Raw genomic sequence first — 20,710 nt, 5'->3', positions numbered from 1 at the left:
GCGGGGCTGGACACTAGCCTCAGTTTCCCTACTGGTCCCGGGTGGAAGGGAGGGGGTGGTCCGGGGGCCGCGGCGCGCGGGGCAGGCGGGCCGGGGGGGCGGGCCGGGGCGGCGGCGCCACCTTAAGGCGGCTCTGCCCGCGGCTCCCGGCCGAGCCCCGCCGGAGGGAGGCGGCTCCGCGCGGGGCCCGCCGCCCGCGCCTCCGAAACCGGCCGCCGCTCGCCCGACCTTCTGCGCCGGTCGCGCGCCCCACGCCCGGCGGGGGCCTCGGCGCCCCTTGGTCCCCGCGACACCGCGCGCTCACTCGGGGGGCGGGGGAACTCCAGGGTCCCCTGCCCCACGCCGCTGCCCCTTCCTTCTCGGGCAGAACCCCCACCCCAGCCTCTCCCCCACCCCGCCTTCTCCTGCCCTCCACCCCCCCCCCCAGATCGTCAAGCTCCGGAGTCGTGGCGGAGGGCCTCCCGGATCGGCAGGATGTATCCCCAGGGAAGGCACCCGGTGAGTGGGGGCCCGGGCTGCGGGGAGGTTGGGGGCGCCGGGCGTCCAGGAACTCAGACCTGGGCGTCCTCCCCCAAGACCCCGCTTCAGTCCGGCCAGCCCTTCAAGTTCTCGATCTTGGAGATCTGCGACCGCATCAAAGAAGAATTCCAGTTTCTTCAGGCTCAGTACCACAGGTAAGGGGTGGGGACCGGGGCGCCCCTCCCCAGGGGCTCGCCTGTGGCAGAGGGGCGGGGGTCACCAGCGTGCTGGGAGGACGGAGGGACCCCAGGGCCGAGAGGAGGGCTTCCAGGTAGAAGCGTAGTTGAGGAGGACAGCCCGTCCAGTGCTGGGACACTTAGAGCCTGGGAAAGGATGGGGCCGGCCTGGGAGCGGGAGTTGGGGGGGTGGGTGTGTGGAGGTGGGGCGGGGGAGAGCCAATCTCATCACTGGGGAAGCTGGCCCAGAAGGGGTCCGTGGGTGTCTCTGCTGGGGGGCAAAGAGGATGGAATCCCAATGTTCCGTCCCCTTCCCAGCCTCAAGCTGGAGTGTGAGAAGTTGGCCAGTGAGAAGACAGAAATGCAGCGACATTATGTCATGGTGAGGGGGTTGTCATACTGGGTGGGAGGCAGTGGGGAAGATGGCTTGTCTGTGAGTCGAAACATGATGGGAATGAACCCCAACTCCAGTACCGCTCTGGGACATGTCCCCAGCCAGCTGTGGGCCTCAGTTTCCCTCATCTGTAAAATGGGCTGCTTGGGGTTCCAGGCTGTCTGCCAGCTCTTGGAACAATAAATCAAGGATACCTCCTCTCCTCCTGGGCATCTCTGAGGGGCTGAGGTCTCTGGGCACTGCTCATCTACCCCACCCCCTGGAGAGAATGGAGGGAGGAGAGTCCTGCTTTCTCCTCTGGGCTCCCTCTCTGGGCCCCCAAGGATCTGGGACGCTCTGGGTCCCGCTGTGATCCCCTGAGTCTGGGGGCTGTTGGAAGACCCAGTCACCCAGTGCAGTTGGACATCCATGGCTACGATGGACACTGCCAGACGGCCTTTCCTTTGCAGTACTATGAAATGTCCTACGGGCTCAACATCGAAATGCATAAGCAGGTAACAGTGTGTTGGGGGTAAGGGTGTCCGGTAGGGAGGAGGGGGATCTGGAAGCTGTGAGAGAGATCCAGATCTCCAGCAGTCACAGGCCCAGGGAGCAGACGTCTTATCCTGAAACCTCTGGGACTAGGGGCCAGATTTCAGCCTCAAAAATGAATTTCTGGAGATCTTGTCCAGGAGAGATGTGGGCAGCAGATAAGGGGCAGGCTTCCTTGTAGCAGAGGCCAGCAGCCAGGTCACGGAGCCCGGGGAGGGACTTCTGTCCTAAGAAGGGGACAAACAGACAGTCTTAGAGGTCCCTTTCAGCCCAATGTGTCTGACATCCGGAGATGGATCCTTAGGGTCTGAGATGGAACCCCTAGGTTCTGATGCCATTTTGAAGGTTCTTAGATTAATGCTAATGATCCAAGTTTCTGAGACTGTCTTCTATGTCTGAGAGTGATCTCAGGGTTCTGAGTCATACCTGAAGGTTCTGAAATTGGCTTCATTTGCCCGAGATTAACCCCCAGATCCTGAGACTGACCTCAAGATTTTCTGATGGTTTCTAAAGGGGAGGTGAAAATTTTATCACAGAACCACCCATGCACCCAGATGTTTTCTAAGAGGACAAGAGGGACCTGGAGATTCTAAGGTTGATGGAATCTTGGGTTCTGTCCATCAGAATATTAGAATTAATTGGCAAAGCCTAGGGTCTTTCTGGTGGGTGGGAAGAAGTGAGGGTGAGCGGGGAGTGCCTGGAGGGAGACTGCCTTGGCATGCTTTTCTGGGTCTCTGTGGGTTCTCTTGGGTCTGGTGTGGGTAGGAGGGGGCTTGTTTGCCTGCAGCATGGTGTGGTCCTATGGGTGCATGAAATAGACCTCTTTATGGGGTGGTGGGCAAGGTGTAGGGTCCCAGCTCTGGGAGCCTGGTTCCACCCTCCTGGTATGAGATGGAAGACACAGCCTCACCCAGGTGCATCCAGCAGCTCTGTAACTCAGGCAGGGGCAAAGCACAGACTGACAGAAAACCCCCTTCCCCACCCACTCACGTTTCCCCTCTGTTCAGCCTCTATGGGGCACTCCCTGCCCAGCCCCAGTCCCAGATGAAACCTACAAGTAAAACCACACTATTTCTAACCCACTCTCTGACACCAAATGTGTGTGTTTTCGCTACACAGAACAGTTCTGGAAATCTGACACCAGCTGGGTGTCCCTATGCTTCAGTTCAACCCTAACACACCTACCCAGAGTCAGTGCAAACCCCAGTAGTTCAGGCTTAGGATTAGGGCCCCACAGGACTGCCCCTGCCTCCTGGGCTTCTGACGCACCAGCTATAAATCAGAGTTCCCATAACCCACTCCCTGGTCTGATGTTTTGCCAGAATGGTTCACAGAACTCAGGAAAGCTCTTACATTACCCATTTATGATAAAAGATATGACTTAGAAACAGCCTGATGGAAGAGATACACAGGACAAGGTTATGGAGAAGGGCCTGGAGCTTCTATGCCTTCTCCGGGCACTGTCTCCCTGCACAAACACGCATCCACCCACCAGGAAGCTCTCTGCCACCCCCAGCCCCTCTCCCCTCCTTGGAGGTCAGGGTTTGGGGGTAGGCCTGAGAGAAGTTCCATCCCTAAGTGTCACTCAAGTGTCGGTGACATGGACTTATTGTGAATGACAAAAGATGTTCCTCTCGCCGCTACTATTCTGAAATCCCTAGGGTTGTAGGAGCTCTGTGCCAAGAACAGGGCAAACAGCAAATGTATATATACATTTTTTAACTTTTTATTTTATATTGGGTTAGAGTTGATTAACAATGTTGTGTTAAGGGACAGCTATACATATACATGTAGCTATTCTTTTTCAAATTCTTTCCCCCATAATGTGTATTTCTTATAGCATCACACTCCTGAGTGTAGTATACTGGGATGGCCTGCTGACTGCAGCCACAGGGCACAGGGGCAACCGAGAGAGGGGCCATGCCTGGGAAAGACCTGGGTCCAGCCAGGGCTTGAACTTGGGACTCCAGGCGGGGGCTTCACTCCCTCTGTTTATGCTGAACTCAAAGCTCCTAGGGGGGCGGGGGTGGGTCCCAGTCTGCACTGGGCGGCTGCACCTGCTTTCTGGGAATCTCTGTTGAGTGGGTCTGGCAGGTGGTATATCCATCCTGTCTCTCAGCTCAACGCTGCACTGGACATCAGGTGGACAGCCTCTCTGCCAGACTCTCAGCCTGTGTCCCATATTTGCACCTGTGGGAGACAGACCCCTCACCCCAAGCTTTGCAAGGCTTGTTGTGCCCTGGAGTTGAGGTTGTGGATTGACAGCCTGACCTCCAAGCCTCCTCCCCATTGCTTCCTGCCAGGCCGAGATTGTGAAGCGTCTCAGTGGGATCTGTGCTCAGATTATCCCCTTCCTGACTCAGGAGGTGAGTGGGCTTCGTGGAGGTGGGGGAGGGGAACTGGAAGAAGGATTTGGCCTGGGGGTCTAGGCACTGGCTAGGCTGGGACTTTCAGGATGGAGGCAGGTGTTGGCTGAGAGGGAAGGGGGTTGGTGCTCAAGCCTGCAGCCAGCCTGCCTCGGTCCAAATCCTGGCCATGTGGCCTTGGGCTAGTGGCTTGCCCTCTCTGTGCCTCGGTCATAAAATTTAGAACAGCGGCTACATACAAGGTGGTGAAGATGATTCTGGTGTTTAGTACACCTAATAAAAGTCTGTCCCTGGTACTTAGTCCCTACATTATGCTGACGGAAATCAACCAGTCACAAAAGGACATATACTATGTGATTCCACTCACAGGAGGTCCCTGGAGGAGTCAGATCCACAGAGACAGGAAGTAGGTGGTGGGGCCAAGCGCTGGGGGAGGGAACAGGGAGCCAGTATTTCATGGGGACAGAGTTTCCATTTGGGAAGATGAGAAAGCTCTGGAGATGATTGTGGGAATGGTTGCAGGACAATGTGAATGTGCTTAATGCCACTTAAACATGGTTAAAGGGTAACTCTTATGTACTTGTAATCACAATAATACAAAAATGTGGAAAGGGACAGATAAGAGAGTGTGAGCACTTCATTGAAATTTAAAAAATAAAGTTAGCCCTTGTGCAAATGCCCTAAGCTCTTCAGGACCTTTGAACCCCCATTCCCGCTTCCATCTGGAACATTCTATCTCCAGAGAGATGAGAGGACAGATTCTGATACAAGGTGGCTACACAGGGGGCCCTCACTGTGTTGGAGACCATGAAAGGGGAAAGATGCTCCTTTTGGTTTGGACCCCATCAAGGTTTCTGGGCTCTTGAGACGGAGTGAGATTTGTTCTGTCTGGTCTCGGATTTAGAGATGGTGTCTGAACAAGGTGGCCCAGCATGACAAAGGCCAAACTACAGTAGGAAATGGGGTAAAAGGACTTTGGGAAGGAGTGAATTAAGACACGCATATGTGCCCCAGCAAATTCCATGCTTCTAGACCAGGAGTCAGCAAACAACAACCTGAGGGCTAAATCACTGGCCTTTCACTTGTTTTGTAAATAAAGTTTTATTGGCACACAGCCACGCCCATTCATGTTTTTATTGTCTATGGCAGATTTCTCCATAAAATGGCAGAGCTGAGTGGTTTCCATAGAGACCCTCTGGCCTACAAAACCAAAATTATTGACTCTCTGGCCCTTTGCAGTCAAAACATACCAATCCCTGGCCTGGACACACCCTTACAGGTGTGCCCCATACAGGACACCCCATCGGTATCCTGACATCTCCTTAGTGGAACAGCCCCAATCTCCATCCTGGGTAGTTTGGGTGCAAAAGTGGCCTTAGAGAGAACACAGGAGCCACTAGCTATGTGTGGCCATTTACATCTGTATTAATTTTTATTTCTTTTATAATATATTACATTAAATTAATATGTAAATTTCTGTCAAATTAATTAAAGGAGGCATCTCGTTCCTCAGTTGCACCAGCCACATTTCAAGTGCTCAGTGGCTGCAGACGGCTTCTGTATCTAACGGTGCAGTCCAGGATGTTTTATCACCATGTGAAAGGGGGGGAGAGGAAGGAAGGAACGAGGGCAGGATGAGGGTAGGGTGCATGGGGGACCTTTAGAGACTGCCAGTTTGTATTTTGTGATCTGGGTGGTTGGCCCATGGCTGCTTATTTGTACAGTGGTTCTTTACTGGGGGTGATTCTGTCCTCAGGGGACACTGGGTGATGGTGGGGACCTTTGTGTTTGTCACTACTGGGGGTGTTTCTGGCATCCAGTGAGTGTTGGGGGCAGGAATGGGGCTCCACACACCACAGTGCCCAGGACGGTCCCCATACAGGGTGGCCCAGCCACGATGTCAGCGGTGCCAAAGGCGGGGACTCTGATGTATAAACTCCGCTTTCTAAGTATTGGTTTGAACTGCACTGCAGTGCTTTGTTTGTTTCCTGATTTTGAAAAGAGAGAAAGAAAATATAATAGAAAGAGCAAGTGAGAGAAGAAGAGGGGCAGGTGCTTTCCTGATGGTCCAGTACTCCCAACGTAGGGGGCGCGGGTTGGATTCCTGGTCAGGGAACTAAGATCCCACATGCTTGCAGGGTGTGACTGATAAAAAAGGGGCGGTCCCAGAGGGTGTTGTCTGAGAGGTGAGGTCTCTGATCAGATAAGGGCGCTCTCCTGAGCGCCCCTGACCCCACCCCCACCTCCAGCACCAACAGCAGGTTCTGCAGGCTGTGGAGCGGGCCAAGCAGGTGACAGTCGGGGAGCTGAACAGCCTCATTGGGGTGAGTCGTCTGGTGCCCGCCCTGCCCTCGGTGGTGAAGCTGGGGGTGTTGGGTGGGCAGCTAGCTGGCCTGGGCTCCTGTAGCCTTGGAGACCCCAAGGCGGGCCCTGTCTGCCCAGACACAGCCTCTCCGGCTTCGGCTAGGGGAAGCGGGGGCTCCCAGGGCCTGCCCCTGCCTGCCCCTGGCCCACCCACCTCCTCTCCAGCAGCAGCAGCTCCAGCCACTGGCCCACCACGCCCCCCCTGTGCCCCTCACCCCTCGCCCAGCGGGGCTGGTGGGCAGCAGCGCCACGGGGCTGCTGGCCCTGTCGGGAGCCCTGGCCGCCCAGGCTCAGCTGGCCGCAGTCACCAAGGAGGAGCGGGCAGGCGTGGAGGCGGAGGGGTCCAGAGGTGAGTGGACATCCCTGATGGCAGGGGCTGGGGGCTTGGGGAGAGGGTGGCAGGACCACTAAACTCATCTAAATGAGAAGGATGGGACTTCCCAGGTGGCTCAGTGGTAAAGAAGCTGCCTGCTAATGCAGGAGACACGGGATCAATCCCTGGTCCAGGATGATCCCACATGCTGTGGAGCAACTAAGCCTGTGTGCCACAATAATTGAGCCTGTGCTCTAGAGCCAAGGAGCCGCCACTACCGAAGCCTGCACTCCTTAGAGCCCGTGCGCCACAGCAAGAAGCCACTGCAATGAGAAGCTCGCATAACTCAACTGGAGAGTAGCCCACACAGCGGCAAAAACCCAGCACAGCCTTAAAAGAAATAATAAATAAAATTTAAAAATAAACGTGAGGGAACGGAGGGGGCTGCAGAGTTGCAGGTTCAATTCTGTTCTCCATGGGCTATGTGTCTTTGGGCAAGTTATAAACTTCTCTGGGCATCTATCTGAATGGTGCAGGGAAGGGACAGTCCACTCCTTGCCAGGGTGTTAGAAGGAGGAGTTTCTGAGTTGGGAAGAGGGCTTTATGTGCTGTGGATGGCTGAACACTCTAGCACTGTGGGATATAACCCCCCACTTCTTTTCCTTTCTCTCCCTTTACCTCACCCCCGACCGCCAGTGGAGAGAGTCCCTAGCAGGGTAAGTTGAGGGGCTCGGGGGACTTGCCCTCTTATCTAACATTTGCTTTGTATTCACATGTGGCTGAAGCTGCTTGTTCTGAGCTGTTGGGGCCTCAGAAGGAGACCACATCCCGCTTTCACACTGTGTAGCCTTTTTTTTGGGGGGGGTGGTAGGGGCCTGCCCATAAGACTAGAGTTTTATTTATTTATCTCTAGCGATTTTTGCAATAGAATAAATGAATGCATGCCTGGGTAGCATTCCATCCATTCCTCCATCATTAATTTCTCTCTCATCCTCTCCATTTTTATCATCTACAAGAGCGCTGCCCAACAGAAATATCATGTGAGCCCTGTAGGTAGTTTTTAAAAATTGTTTAGTTTTGAAATCATTACAGATGTGCGGGAGGTTGCAAAGAAATGTACAAGGAGGTCCCCTGTACCCCTCACCCAGTCATAACATCTTTCAGAACTAAAATAGTGTCACAGTCAGAAAATGGGCTTATTCCCACTTTATGGTTTTACATGCACTCGAGTGTGTGTGTGTTTCCATGCATTTTCAATCACATATTTAACTTTCTGTAAACATCACTATGAATTTTCCAGTAGCCACATTAGAAAAGTTAAGCAGGTGAAATGAATTTCAACAGTAAATTTTATTTAACACAATGCATCTATAATATTTCAACCTGTAATCAACATAAAAGGTTGTTTTTTTTTTTTTTTTTTTTAGTGGAGAAAGGTTTATTGCAGGGCCATGCAAAGAGACCTGCAAGGTTGGCTCATGCCTCCCTCGGAACCCAAACTCACAACATAAAACAGTCTTATTGGGATCTTTTCTGTCTCCAGGCTCTGAATGCATTTTGCACTCAGAGCTTATTTCAGTTTGCACGGGTGCCCCCCAGGGCCCTTGGGTGATATCTGAGGACATTTATGATTGTCACAACACCACTGAATCTGCCCTTGGAAGGTCCTTTTTTCCAGATGAGAAGCTTGGGGCACAGGTCCTAATAACAATGATGGAGATCCTCGGTTCTGGCTGGGCCAGGACCCAGTCTTGGGATCAGGGCTCTGACTCTCTCCCACCTGGCCCCCGTGGCTCTGCAGAGTGTGTCTCCCTCACCCCCGGAGAGTGTGGTGGAAGAGGAGCGGCCCAGTGGCCTGGGTGGAAATGGAAAGCAGAGAGCCGAGGAGAAGGATCTGTCAGGACCTTATGTGAGTAGAGAGGGAGGTACTCATGGACTTGGGTGGGCAGATGGGGGTGGGTGAGGCCAACCAGCCTGAGAGGTTGATTGCCTCTGTGGGTCGAGAGCTGGGAAGGAGGTAAGGATGCTCCTGACCTCCAGCTCTCCCCCCACTGCAAAGAGGGTTAAACTGAGGCCACACAGCACCTCTTGGGTGCTCAGATTCATCTTCTCCATTCTTCTACGTTGAGAGATTTCCCCCACTGGCCTCCTTTGTACTTGAACAAATGAACTAAGCCCCAGAATCCCAATCAGACCCTCCCAAGGAGATGTAAGGGGGCGTGGAGGCAGCGGTAGGGCCAGGGTAAGCTCTCTTCCCCCCGTGTCCCTCCAGGAGAGTGACGAGGACAAGAGCGATTACAACCTGGTGGTGGACGAGGTGAGTCAGGGTCCAGGCTCTTCCCACTCTGACCTCAGGTCTGGTCTGGGCACAGAGCAGGCAGTGGGTTATCTGGGAGAGTTGGGGGGCCTTGTGTTCCCCTCTCTGTGGAATGGCTGGGATGGGGATGCTATGGGGCCAGGGGGAGTAGGGGAAACCAGGACATCCCAGGCTGACCTCCTATCCATAGCATAGGTGGGGAAACTGAGGCCCAGAGAACCCCAGAGGCAGGCAATGGAAGTGGCTTCATGCCCTGGTTCTCTGTGTGACTTCGGGGCAGTGACACCCCTTCCCTGGCCTCACTTTTCCTCATCTATTCAATGAGGGGAAACAAAACCAAGCCCATATAGAGTTGTTGCTCTGTGTAGCTTATGTCCTTAAACCCATTGTACAGATGAATCAACTGAGGCACAGGGAGGTTTCATAATCCTCCCGAGGTGGGTCCTAGATGTCCATTCTAGAGGTCGGGGTGGGACACGGGTAGGGTATAGAGAGGAGCTCTCCTTCCTCTGCCACTTCAGTGCCACCCCCATTCATCGTCACCTCCTCAAACCCAGGACCAACCCTCCGAGCCCCCCAGCCCAGCAACCACCCCATGTGGAAAGGCACCTACCTGCATCCCTGCTCGTCGGGACCTCGTGGACAGTCCAGCCTCCTTGGCCTCCAGCCTTGGCTCACCACTCCCCAGAGCCAAGGAACTCGTCCTGGTAAGTAGTGGTGCGGGGGGCTTGAAACTCATTTTATTCATCCCAGGGACCTGAAAACAGGCTGCCGCATTAGATGTGGGATGAGAGAAATGAGCCAGGCTGGTGTGCCCCAGCATTCCCTTCCTGATTATTACGTCCCTAAAAATCCACCTCTGCATTAGCCTGGTAATTTTTCCTCAGTGGACTCATTCCGTGGAACCTCAATAAATCTGAAAAGGCAACTTTGTAAATAATATTAAAAGGTAACTCACCATCTTATGTGGAAAACAAGTGTCTCTAGCAATAGATAGGAAGTCAGTGAAAATAAACACAGTGAGTGAAACTATAGAATTGGCAACTGGCCAGGCTGACTCCAGCCCTGGGAGTGTTAAGGCCTTGGGGACACACACACCAGCCCCAGCTGTAAGGAAAGATGACTCATACCAGAAAAACTTTCTCCTTGCTTCTCGTGATGTTTGATGCCAGGTGTAGGGGACCACCTGAAAGCACTCCCCCCCCCCCCCCACCCCCCCCCGCATTCTCAATTCAGCTCGATTTGTCCCTGCCCCCAATTCTTCCCCAGACCCCTGCCCTGCACTTACCAGGGAGACTGTGTCGGTTTCTAGGCTTCCCCTCCCAGCAGGTTGCTATGGCAACTGCCAAGGTTGGGGCTCCCATGGCATCTTCTGTGCCCTCCTCCCATGCCAAGGAGATGCAGAGCGGGAGGGGCAGTGCTATCTTAATGGAGAAGCCCCCAGAAGGCCCCCCTGTCCCCATGTTGGCCCCAACTACTCCCTGCCCTGGGTGTGTGAATGTGGTTGTCACAAAACGTGTGATCCTGTGAAGGAAAGGAAGATAGGGTGCAGCCCACACAAGATGAGGATGTGAAGTTTCTTGAAAGGCAAAGAAAGCGATGACAGAAAGCTGAGAAGGAGCTTGTTCCCACATGGAGGCTCAGCTTCCCCTCTTCCAGGGTCCCTGTGGGGAGGGACAGCAGTGGGGGACATCCCCTCCTCGTGGGGAGCAAGTGAGTGCCCAGCAGTACTAGCGTCTTGCCTTGGGAACACGCTGTGGTCTCCTGCTTGGGGAGCCCATCCTAGAGTTTGGTCCTCTGCCCTAAAGGATGTGACAGCCTCTAAGTCTGTGCACTGCCTTCTCTCCTGATCCCCATGGGCCCAGCTTGCCCCAAGTGTGTGAATGCTCACCGCCTTTTTTACCCTGCGGCTGCATCGTATACCTTATCACACACATGCGCGATTCTCCCAAGACTGCGTGGGTTCCTGTGTGTGCATCCCGAGGGCCGATGCTCAGATGCCCGTCTGGCATTCGGATGTGCACGGATGCTCACGTGGGCCCCGTGCTCAGGGGGTCACCTGTGGGGCCTATCCCCAGGTGTCTGTGTATGCCTGCCATGAGCCCTGGTCTGCCCCAGGTGTACCTGCTCTCACCTTCTGCCCAGATCCTTGGGCTGCAAGGCACCAGGTGTCTGGTGGTGTTCAGTCCTGCCCTATCCCCCAGAACGATCTTCCGGCCAGCACTCCCGCCTCCAAATCCTGCGACTCCTCCCCGCCCCAGGACGCATCCACCCCTGGGCCCAGCTCGGCCAGTCACCTCCGCCAGCTAGCAGCCAAGCCTGCCCCTTCCACAGACAGTATTGGTGAGTCCCTGCTCCCTTCTGGGGAGCTCTTGACAATGGGGGTGGGGAGGCAGGAGGTCTGGCTTACAGTCCTGGAATTACTTTGCACTTTCCATGACTCTGAGCTAGACACTGCCTCATGCTGGGCCTCTTGTTTCTTCATTGTCTTGGCTTGATGGTGGCAGGGGTCAGCTGAGGCCCAGAGAGGGGAAGTAACTTTCTTGGGGGCTCCAGTACCCTAGAAAGACAAGTTTTGGAGTTACACATGCTTGGGTTTGAGGTCAGCTTTGGACACTTACCAGCTGTGTGACCTTGGGCAAGTGGCCTGACTTCTCTGAGCTTCACTTTCCCCATCATTATTATGGGGGTTGGGATAGAGGGAGGGACTCAAGATGGGCAAGGTTGGAGGTTAGGGGTAGAGTTGGGGAGGTTTGAGGATGTTCCTGAGATGTTGCTGGACGATTGAGTCTGGGTTTTGAAGGGTGAGTAGGAGTTCAATAACTGAAAAAGGAAAGGGAAAGCCTTGTTGGCCAGAGTGAACAGCATCTGTTAAGTGTCTAGAGATAGGACAGGGTGTGTTGGATGCTGTGCTAGAACATGAGAGCCTTGGAACTCCCCTAAGGCAGCTGAACCTGAGCCTGATGTGTCTGAAAACCTGTCTTTGTCTCTTCTTACTCAGCCCTGAGGAGTCCCCTGACCCTGTCCAGTCCCTTCACCACATCCTTCAGCCTGGGCTCCCACAGCGCCCTTAATGGGGACCTCTCCATGCCCAGCTCCTATGTCAGCCTCCACCTGTCCCCCCAGGTCAGCGGCTCTGTGGTGTACGGACGCTCTCCCATGGTGAGTCCTCAGGGTGAGAGATGCCAGGTGTCAGCAGGACCCAGGGGCTGGGGGCTGGGAGGAGAAACCAGTTACACGTGGAAAGACCAGGGAATGGGGAAAGTGAGGGGCATCCTGGCTTGGTGAGTGCATGTGAGAAGACGATCTGACGGTCTCAGTAGCCCCACAAGCTTAGTACAGATAAGCACGTGTGACTGTGGAAAAGACAACTGTGATCATGCTGCATTAAGAGAAACAAAAGCCCAGACATGGAATGTGAGGGTCCCCTTCAGCCTTCTGGCAGATGGTGTACAGTAGTTTGCCCTGATGTTGGAGGGACTTCGACGATTCTGATAGATTGCAGAGAAAGAACTAGCCCAGGGAGAGGACAGAAGTGATATCCATGAGGAGCTAAAGGAGAGGCATGAGAGCCCCAAGCTGCAGCAAGGGGAGGAGACAAGGTCTGTGTGGGCCCCAGTACTGGGATAAACGCTGGCTAGAGTGAGCCATCCTGAAGTAGGTGTAGATGCCTCCAGAGGGGATAAAAGGTCTGTCACTGGAGTTATCCCAGGCCAGAGGCTGGATGGGCACTTGCAAGTGACACTGTAAAACAGCAGTGTTTTCTGTAAAGGGCCAGATGGTGAGCATTTTTGCCTTGGCAGACCAGTTGGATCCTATCACAACTACCTGACTCTGCTTTCATAGCTCAAAACCATCCTAGACAATATATACAGGAATGGGTATGGCTGTGTGCCAATAAAACTTTATTTACAAATACAAGCAGGGGGCCGTGGTTTGCTGACCCCTGTTCTGAGCATTGGACAGGAGATTCATCAGGATCCCTCCAACTCTGGGGTGCTAGGATTCTCCAGCTAGAGACCTTGGGGTTCCCTCATGTGAAAGCCTCCACTTTCCCATCTGTAGGATAAGTAGAGAAGAGGGCACCTCCCCTTTCTTGGGAGGGGCTGATAAACAAATTTGTGGGGAGGGGTCCTCTGATAAACAGAGAGGGATGTGGCAAGTGAGCGCGGGAGAGGCAGACGCGGGTTTTAGTCACCCTCCCCGTGACACCCCATTGGTGTTCTGGCAGATGGCGTTTGAGTCTCACCCACATCTCCGAGGGTCGTCCATCTCTTCCTCCTTGCCCACCATCCCTGGGGGAAAGCCGTGAGTACCAGGGTGGTGCTCCCTGCCTCCTCTGAGGTGCTTATATAGTGGGGTGGGGGTTGGGCTCTCCCTCTGCCTGTCGCAAAAGTCTCTTCTGTAAGATAATTGGGGCTCCCAGAGTTGCTGTCTGGATAAAGAGATATGTAACAAGCAACATCTAGACCAGGGGTTCTCAGCAGGGCATAGATTTTGTGCTGCCCCTCCCCCAGGACATTTGGTTAAGTCTGGTGATATGTTTGGTTGTCACACCCCAATGCTTCTAGCCTCTAGAAGCATGGGACCCAAGGATGTTGCTCCATACCCAGTAATGCATCCCACCCCAGAGAATGAGCTGGCCCCAAGATTGGTAGAGCTTTTTGCCATGAGGAGAACATTCTATACTTAGGGCTGTCTGATCTGAGAGCCATCTGCCATCTGTGGCTATTGAGCACTTCAAATGTGGTCACTGCAACTGAGGAACTGAAATTTTACATTTCTTTAAATTTAACTGGCCCTGTGTGGCTGCTATTGAACTGAGTCTGAAACTCACAAGGCATCTTCCTGGATCTTCTGTTTCACCAACTACTACTAAGTGCTTGCTTCCCACGCGCCAGGCCACAGCCGGACCACTTCCTCTTTTGTATCGCGCTGACCATGCCACGTCACCTTTGATCCTGGGGCCCTGTTCCTAAACACATGGGGGCACAGGCAGGGGAAGACCCCTCCCTGCCCTGGGGGTTGAGGGTAAGGAGGGTCCCGGCTCTTTGTGCATCATGCCCCACCTCCCGTCCAGGGCCTACTCCTTCCACGTGTCTGCGGACGGGCAGATGCAGCCGGTGCCCTTCCCTTCCGATGCACTGGTAGGCGCGGGCATCCCACGGCACGCGCGGCAGCTGCACACGCTGGCACACGGCGAGGTAGTCTGCGCAGTCACCATCAGCGGCTCCACACAGCACGTGTACACAGGTGGCAAGGGCTGCGTGAAGGTGTGGGACGTGGGCCAGCCCGGCGCCAAGATGCCAGTGGCCCAGCTGGACTGCCTGGTGAGGGTGGGGCGGGGCCTGCAGATACAGGAGGCAGGGCCTGTAGACACATGGGGCGGGGTCTGCAGAAAAGGGAGGGGGACCTTGCAGGCCAGAGGGGCAGGGCTTATAGGCCACCTAGGGGTGGGGCTATAGGTCAATGGGTGGAGTTTATAAGCCGACCAGGGTTGGGCTTTTGGCCAATAAGGGGCAGAGCTCTTAGGGCACCGACAGGTGATTATAGGCCAACAGGATACGATTTATAGCCCAACAGGGATGGGGTTTATGGACCAATGGGTGGAATTCAAGGGCCAACCAGGGGCAGAGCTTATAGGCCAGTGGGATGATTTCTTTAGCTGGGTTCCTGCAGGCTTGGCTGGAGGTCCCACCTACTGTCCTCGCTTCTCTCCCCTCCCAGAACCGGGACAACTACATTCGTTCCTGCAAATTGCTGCCTGACGGCCGGAGTCTGATTGTGGGCGGTGAAGCCAGCACCTTGTCCATCTGGGACCTGGCGGCACCCACTCCTCGCATCAAGGCGGAGCTGACCTCCTCGGCGCCCGCCTGCTATGCCCTGGCCGTCAGTCCTGACGCCAAGGTCTGCTTCTCCTGCTGCAGCGATGGCAACATCGTGGTCTGGGACCTGCAGAACCAGACCATGGTCAGGTGGGTGGCCGGTGCCCTGTGACCTCGGGCAAGCTCCTGCCGTCTTCTTTTGGTGCTGTCTGGGCAGACGCTAAAGCGGCATCGCCTCCAGGGTTGACACCTGGGCCCTCCTTTCTCCAGGCAGTTCCAGGGCCACACGGATGGGGCCAGCTGCATCGACATTTCGGATTATGGCACTCGGCTCTGGACAGGGGGCCTGGACAACACCGTGCGCTGCTGGGACCTGCGGGAGGGGCGCCAGCTGCAGCAGCATGACTTCAGCTCCCAGGTGCCACACAGGCTCTGGCAGAAGTGGGACGCAAGCTCCAGGAATCCAGCCTCCCTTCCTCTCCCCCTGAGGCACCCAGATGCCAGACAGGACCAAACACCTACTCTCTGTGTCCATCTTTCTTGTCCTTGAGACACATCCACAGTCATTCCTCTTTAATCAGTCCTTCAAAGATAGACACAGGGAAACACAAAGGAGATGATTCATATCAAGCTGTGAGGCTACTAAGACCCTCAGATCATCTTCCCAGATGATCTTGCCAAGCCATTCCCCTGTTCCTTTGTCTTCTCCTGTGTAGCTGGTTTCTCCTCCCAGCCTTCAACCTCTTGACCCTACTGAGAGCTCCTGACCTACCCCCACCCCAGGACTCATCACAGAGGAGCTGCTGACCCCAGGGGATAGATAGAAGCTGATGTAGGAGCTGGACACAGAGAGGTCTCTGTTAGGGGTGTTCTGAAAATCGAGACTGAAGGATGTAGTAAAGGAGCTGGACAGGATCATGGGGCTCCCCGGGGCTGAGCCTTCAGGGGCTGAGCCAAGGACAGGTCTTCAGGTACCCTGGACCCAGATCCTGTCTCCTGCTGCTTTGGGGGCAGGTTGTGAGCTCCGTGGCATGTTTTTTTTTAAGGCCTCTGTGCTCTAGTCTTACCCACACCATGCCCTATGACCCCTCTAGATCTTCCCACTTATTGTTTCCTCTGACTGACATGCCTTTCCCTTCCTTCCTGCAACTGGTAAACTCCTACCCATCCTTCAAAACCCATCTCCAATTTGTTTCCTCCTTGAAGGCTGCTGGGAACTAGCTTCCAGATTCATTTTACCTTCTCTTTAGCTTGAAGCTTCCTTTGATAGGGACATCAGGAGTGCAGGTGGATACAGTTGTCCATCCTTTGTCCCCAACACTTAGATGGGTGGCTTCATATCTGGTGATCCCATGGTGAATATCTCCCATCCCCCCAGCCTACCCTCTTCTTTATACAGGGATGATTCTACATGGCCAGGAACACGCAAAACCTTCTACTCTTCTCTCTGCTGTGAATGTATGGTTCTTTCCACATGTGTCTAATTTATCAGGAAGACTGAGAAAGGCTTAGGAGTGAAGAGGGCCTTACTGCTCTCTGTGCTGTGCTTGACGTGGCGCACAGACCAACGAGGGCACTGCATCCTTTCAAATCAAAGTAAAAAGAGGTGTTGGCAAGTAGGGAACGTTCCAGGCTGGGTGTCGGGAGGCCTGGTCTTTCTTGGACTTGCTCTGTGACCTTGAGCTGGACATGGCCTCAGCTTCCCTTCCACCATCTGCTCAAGGGGAGCTGCGGTCCTCGCTGGCTTCACCCCTTCCCTCCCTCCCTCCCTCCATCCCTCCCTCCCAGAGCTGTTGTGCGTTCAGAGAAGATAATGGATGTGAGGCCCCGGGGCTCTGTGTAATTCTGATTAATATTAATGATTCGACACGCAGTTGCCTGCTGCGCTCTGCTCCAGGCCCAGGGCCAGCTGCCTCTCCATGCAGGAGCTGCAGCGGCAGAACGTTGGACCGCTCCCCTCTTCCCTGGGCCCCCCCAGCTCTGGGCATCCCCCCCCACATGCCAAGGGTTCTTTGTCTCATCTCTTCACCCCTAGATTTTCTCCCTGGGCCGCTGCCCTAACCAGGACTGGCTGGCCGTCGGCATGGAGAGCAGTAGTGTGGAGCTCCTACATGTCCGGAAGCCCGAGAAATACCAGCTGCATCTCCACGAGAGCTGCGTGCTGTCCCTCAAGTTTGCCTCCTGCGGTGCGTCTCTGGGGCTTGGGTGGGGCCTCTGGGAGCTGGGGCGCTGGGGCAGGGTTGCCAAATCACAACAACAAAAACCCACAACAGAAAAAGAGGATGCCCGATTACATTTGAATCTTAGATAAACAACGCATCACTCCTTAATAGAAGTATGTCCCAAGTATTGCATGGGACATACTCTAACCAGAAGTCGCAAACCTCGGTATCTATTGCCTGATGATCTAAAGTAGAGATGATGTAATAATAATAGGAATAAAGTGCACAATAAATGTCATGCTGGAATCACCCTGAAGCCACCCCCTCTTATCTTGTTCTCCATGGAAAAACTGTCTTTCATGAAACCAGTCCCTGGTGCCAAAAAGGTTGGGGACCGCTGCTCTAAAGGACAAAGAATTTGTTAGCATATCTCAAGCACCTTGTGGGATATACTTGTACACTAAACAGCATATAATTTATTAGCATAAGTATGTCCCCAAAATACATGAGATATGATTTATACTATTTTAGTGCAGATAGATCTCAAATATTGCATGGGATATACTTAAACCAATTTTTTGTTGTTTTTTCAGCATTGATATATCCCAAGTAGTTCATGGAACTTACATATATTTTAAAAAAACAAACAGAGGGACTTCCCTGGTGGCCCAGTGGCTGCCAATGCAGGGAGCCTGGGTTTAATCCCTGGTCAGGGAACTAGATCCCACATGCCCTAACTAAGTCCTGGCACAGCCAAATAAATACATATTTGTTTAAAAAGAGATAATGAACTATTTGGGACCCACCTGTACTAAAAATGATGCATGGTTGATCTTAGGTTCAAATGTAACTGAGCACCCTGGTTTTTCTTTTTGTTTTGCTTCTTTCCCCGCATTTTGGCCATGCCACATAGCTTTTGGGATTTTAGTTCCCTGAGCAGGGATTGAACCTGGTCCCTCAGCAGTGAAAGCACAGTCTAACCACTGGACAAGTAGGGAACTCCCTGGGCACCCTATTTTTATCACCCTCTCTTGGGGCTCCCCCTTCTTGAAGGTAAGTTGGAGCTCTTTGGGACCTTGGGTTCACCATCTGGCACTTGGTAGGAAGGCTGGAGCCTCAGGAGAGGGCAGAGGTGCAGGAAAGGGAGGGAGAGGCCAGACCAGGTTGCCCTGTGTCCGCCACCCCTAGCCCTGGCTTCTTCCAGTCCACCACCCTCCTAAACTCCTTACCCTCCTCCCCCAGGGCGGTGGTTCGTGAGCACGGGGAAGGACAACCTGCTCAATGCCTGGAGGACGCCGTACGGGGCCAGCATCTTCCAGGTACTGCATGTCTGAGGTCTCCACCCCACCACCACCACTGCAGGACACCAGGTGCCCCAGGACCCAGAGAGGGATGGGGGTTGAACAGGGGAGCGTCCTCACCAGCCTGGAGCTACTAAAGCAGGCGGTCAGCCTGAAGGCCACATCTGTGCACAAACTGTTTGTGTTATTAGTTGTGAAGTGAAGTCGCTCAGTCATGTCCGACTCTTTGCAACCCCATGGACTGTAGTCTACCAGGCTCCCCCATCCATGGGATTTTCCAGGCAAGAATACTGGAGTGGGTTGCCATTTCCTTCTCTAGGGGATCTTCCTGACCCAGGGATTGAACCCAGGTCTCCTGCATTGTAGGCAGACGCTTTACCGTCTGAGCCACCAGGGAAGTGTTGTGATAAATCCATATAAAATTCACCATCTTAACCATTTTAAAATGCAGGGCTCAGTGGCATTAAGTACATTCACACTGTCCTACAACCACCCCTACCATCATCTCCAGAACTTTCTCAGCTTCCCATACTGAAACTCTGTCCCCATTAGACACTGACTTCCCATCCCCTGGCCCCATCGTCTACTTCCTGTCTCTGTGAATTTGATGACTCATGTGAGTGGGATCACACAAAATTTATTCTTCTGTGTCTCTTCTCTCACTGAGCATCACATCCCCAAGGTCCATCCATGATGAAGCAGGTGTCAGAACCTCCTTCCATTTTAAGGAATATAGAGGCTAATATTCTACTGTGTGGATGGACCATACTGTGTTCATCCATCACCTGTTGATGGGTACTAGGGTTGTCTCCACTTCTGGGCTGCTGTGAATTGCGCTGCTGTGAACATTCACGTACATTCTCCTGTGCATGCCTGTTTTCATTTCTCCTGGGCAGATGTCTTGGAATGGAATTGCTGAGAGTTGTTTAATCTTTGAAGGAACTGCCAGACTCTTTCCCAAATTTCTTATTCCCACTGGCAATATGGAAGGGTTCCGATTTCTCTCCATCCTCCAACACTTACTCTGGCATCTCTCTTAGAGCCATCCTGCTTGATAAGGAACAGTTTTTACATTTTTTAAAGGATTATGGGGGAAAAAATAGTAGATGATGTAACACTGACTGATTTGGTCCTTGCACTTACCGGCCAGAGCTCACTGGACTTAAATGAGCTTTCAGATCAAAGCCTGAAAATTTATTGGGCCCTTTTCAGAAGTAGTTTGCTGAAGGAATTCCCTGGTGGTCCATTGGTTAGGACTCTGTGCTCTCACTGCCCAGAGCTTAGGTTCAATCCCTGGTCAGGGAACTAAGATCCCTCAAGCTGCGTGGTCGAAAAAAAGAAACAGTTTGCAGAGTGCTGGTGTAGGTCCTACTTTAAGCCTTAGCTCTTTTTTGTGCTGTGTGACCTCATGTCTGATGCACACCCTCTCTGAGCTTCCCAGGAGATGGTGGTTCTGCTGTTCTAGGGAACTGAGGTCTGGCTCTTCCTAGGAGCATCATCACTCCTCTCTGGAAGAACTGTTACCCTCCTTCTCTCCTCACGGCTAGGCTCCCCATGTTGGGCCCCCAAGTCCTGTCTCAGCTCCAGCCTTGACCATAGCTCACCCCTGGGGACAGGCGCTCCCCCAGTTGCCTTGTGTCTTTCCTCTGAATGTGCAGGTGGTCAGGAGCATGAGCCAGACTGTGCTGGCCTTGGCCGTGCCTCACTCTCCCCTCCCCTGCCCCCTCATGTCCACAGTCCAAGGAGTCCTCCTCTGTGCTCAGTTGTGACATCTCTGGGAACAACAAGTACATCGTGACAGGCTCTGGGGACAAGAAGGCCACCGTGTATGAGGTGGTCTACTGAGACCCCCTTCTTCCTGCACCCCTGGCCTGACTCCCAGGGGAGGGTCATTCTTAACCTCCTGCTTAGTCCTACCACGAGCCCTAAATCTCATCCATGCTCTGGCTGAGCCCTTGTGTCCTCCCCTGCTGGATGTGGGGCCAGATGCACAGGAGGACCTTGGGGAAATAAATGTATTTATCACAACTGCCTTTTTGTTTTGGGCTGGGGAACTGGGGACATTGCTCATCCTGGAGGGACAGGGTGAGCAAATGGTGATTTCAGAACGTTACTCAGTGGGTGGAAAAGTGCTGGCCAGCAAGAGCCACCCCTTGTAAACCAGTCTCTCCTCCATGGCACAGCTGACATTGGGGCTGCATAATTCCCAGTTGGGGAGCCGTGCCAGGCCCTGTGGGGTGCTGAGCAGCATCCCAGCCCCCACCCACTCAATGCCAGGAGCACAGATGTCCCTAGACATGGTCCCCTGGGGCTTAGACTCACCCCTGGGGAGTAGAAGCCCTAGTCTAATGGGACACGGGTATCTTGGGAAGGACTGAGAACCCACTCCTGGGGCTGTGCAGGCAAGGCTGGGAGCATCTCTCCATGAGATCAGAAGAGACT

At 53.8% G+C, this 20,710-nt stretch overlaps 1 protein-coding gene across 4 annotated transcripts; it reads left to right on the top strand.

Moving 5' to 3' along the window:
- Positions 1-192: 192 nt before the first annotated feature.
- Positions 193-20,296, top strand: TLE2 (TLE family member 2, transcriptional corepressor). 4 transcript variants are annotated; one of them, XM_040241903.1, is made up of 20 exons: positions 193-498; positions 577-674; positions 1,014-1,077; positions 1,539-1,583; positions 3,924-3,986; positions 6,236-6,310; positions 6,516-6,699; positions 7,360-7,379; positions 8,465-8,572; positions 8,936-8,980; positions 9,538-9,687; positions 11,185-11,323; positions 11,982-12,142; positions 13,212-13,288; positions 14,061-14,310; positions 14,708-14,955; positions 15,076-15,223; positions 16,841-16,991; positions 18,210-18,286; positions 20,006-20,296. In XM_040241903.1, the coding sequence occupies exons 1-20, from the start codon at positions 475-477 to the stop codon at positions 20,111-20,113; spliced, it is 2,235 nt and encodes a 744-aa protein (XP_040097837.1). In that variant the 5' UTR covers positions 193-474; the 3' UTR covers positions 20,114-20,296. The 4 variants fall into 4 exon arrangements, with proteins under 4 accessions (XP_040097837.1, XP_040097838.1, XP_040097836.1 ...); XM_040241904.1 differs by having other exon boundaries at positions 239-498; positions 6,519-6,699; XM_040241902.1 differs by having other exon boundaries at positions 375-498; positions 6,519-6,699; positions 11,167-11,323.
- Positions 20,297-20,710: the final 414 nt, after the last annotated feature.

The sequence above is a fragment of the Oryx dammah genome, unplaced genomic scaffold (assembly GCF_014754425.2).
Source record: "Oryx dammah isolate SB20612 unplaced genomic scaffold, SCBI_Odam_1.1 HiC_scaffold_5, whole genome shotgun sequence".
NCBI classification, from domain to species: Eukaryota; Metazoa; Chordata; class Mammalia; order Artiodactyla; family Bovidae; genus Oryx; species Oryx dammah.
The sequence above is the reverse complement of the archived record's forward strand: the minus strand, read 5'-3'. Positions and strand labels throughout refer to the sequence as shown.

Excerpts from the sequence above, each read along its gene's own strand:
- TLE2 (XM_040241901.1), top strand. The coding sequence starts at position 475 with ATGTATCCCCAGGGAAGGCACCCG. Across the intron at positions 499-576 it reads ATCCCCAGGGAAGGCACCCG|ACCCCGCTTCAGTCCGGCCA; the intron begins GTGAGTGGGGGC and ends TCCTCCCCCAAG. Across the intron at positions 12,143-13,211 it reads TGTACGGACGCTCTCCCATG|ATGGCGTTTGAGTCTCACCC; the intron begins GTGAGTCCTCAG and ends GTGTTCTGGCAG.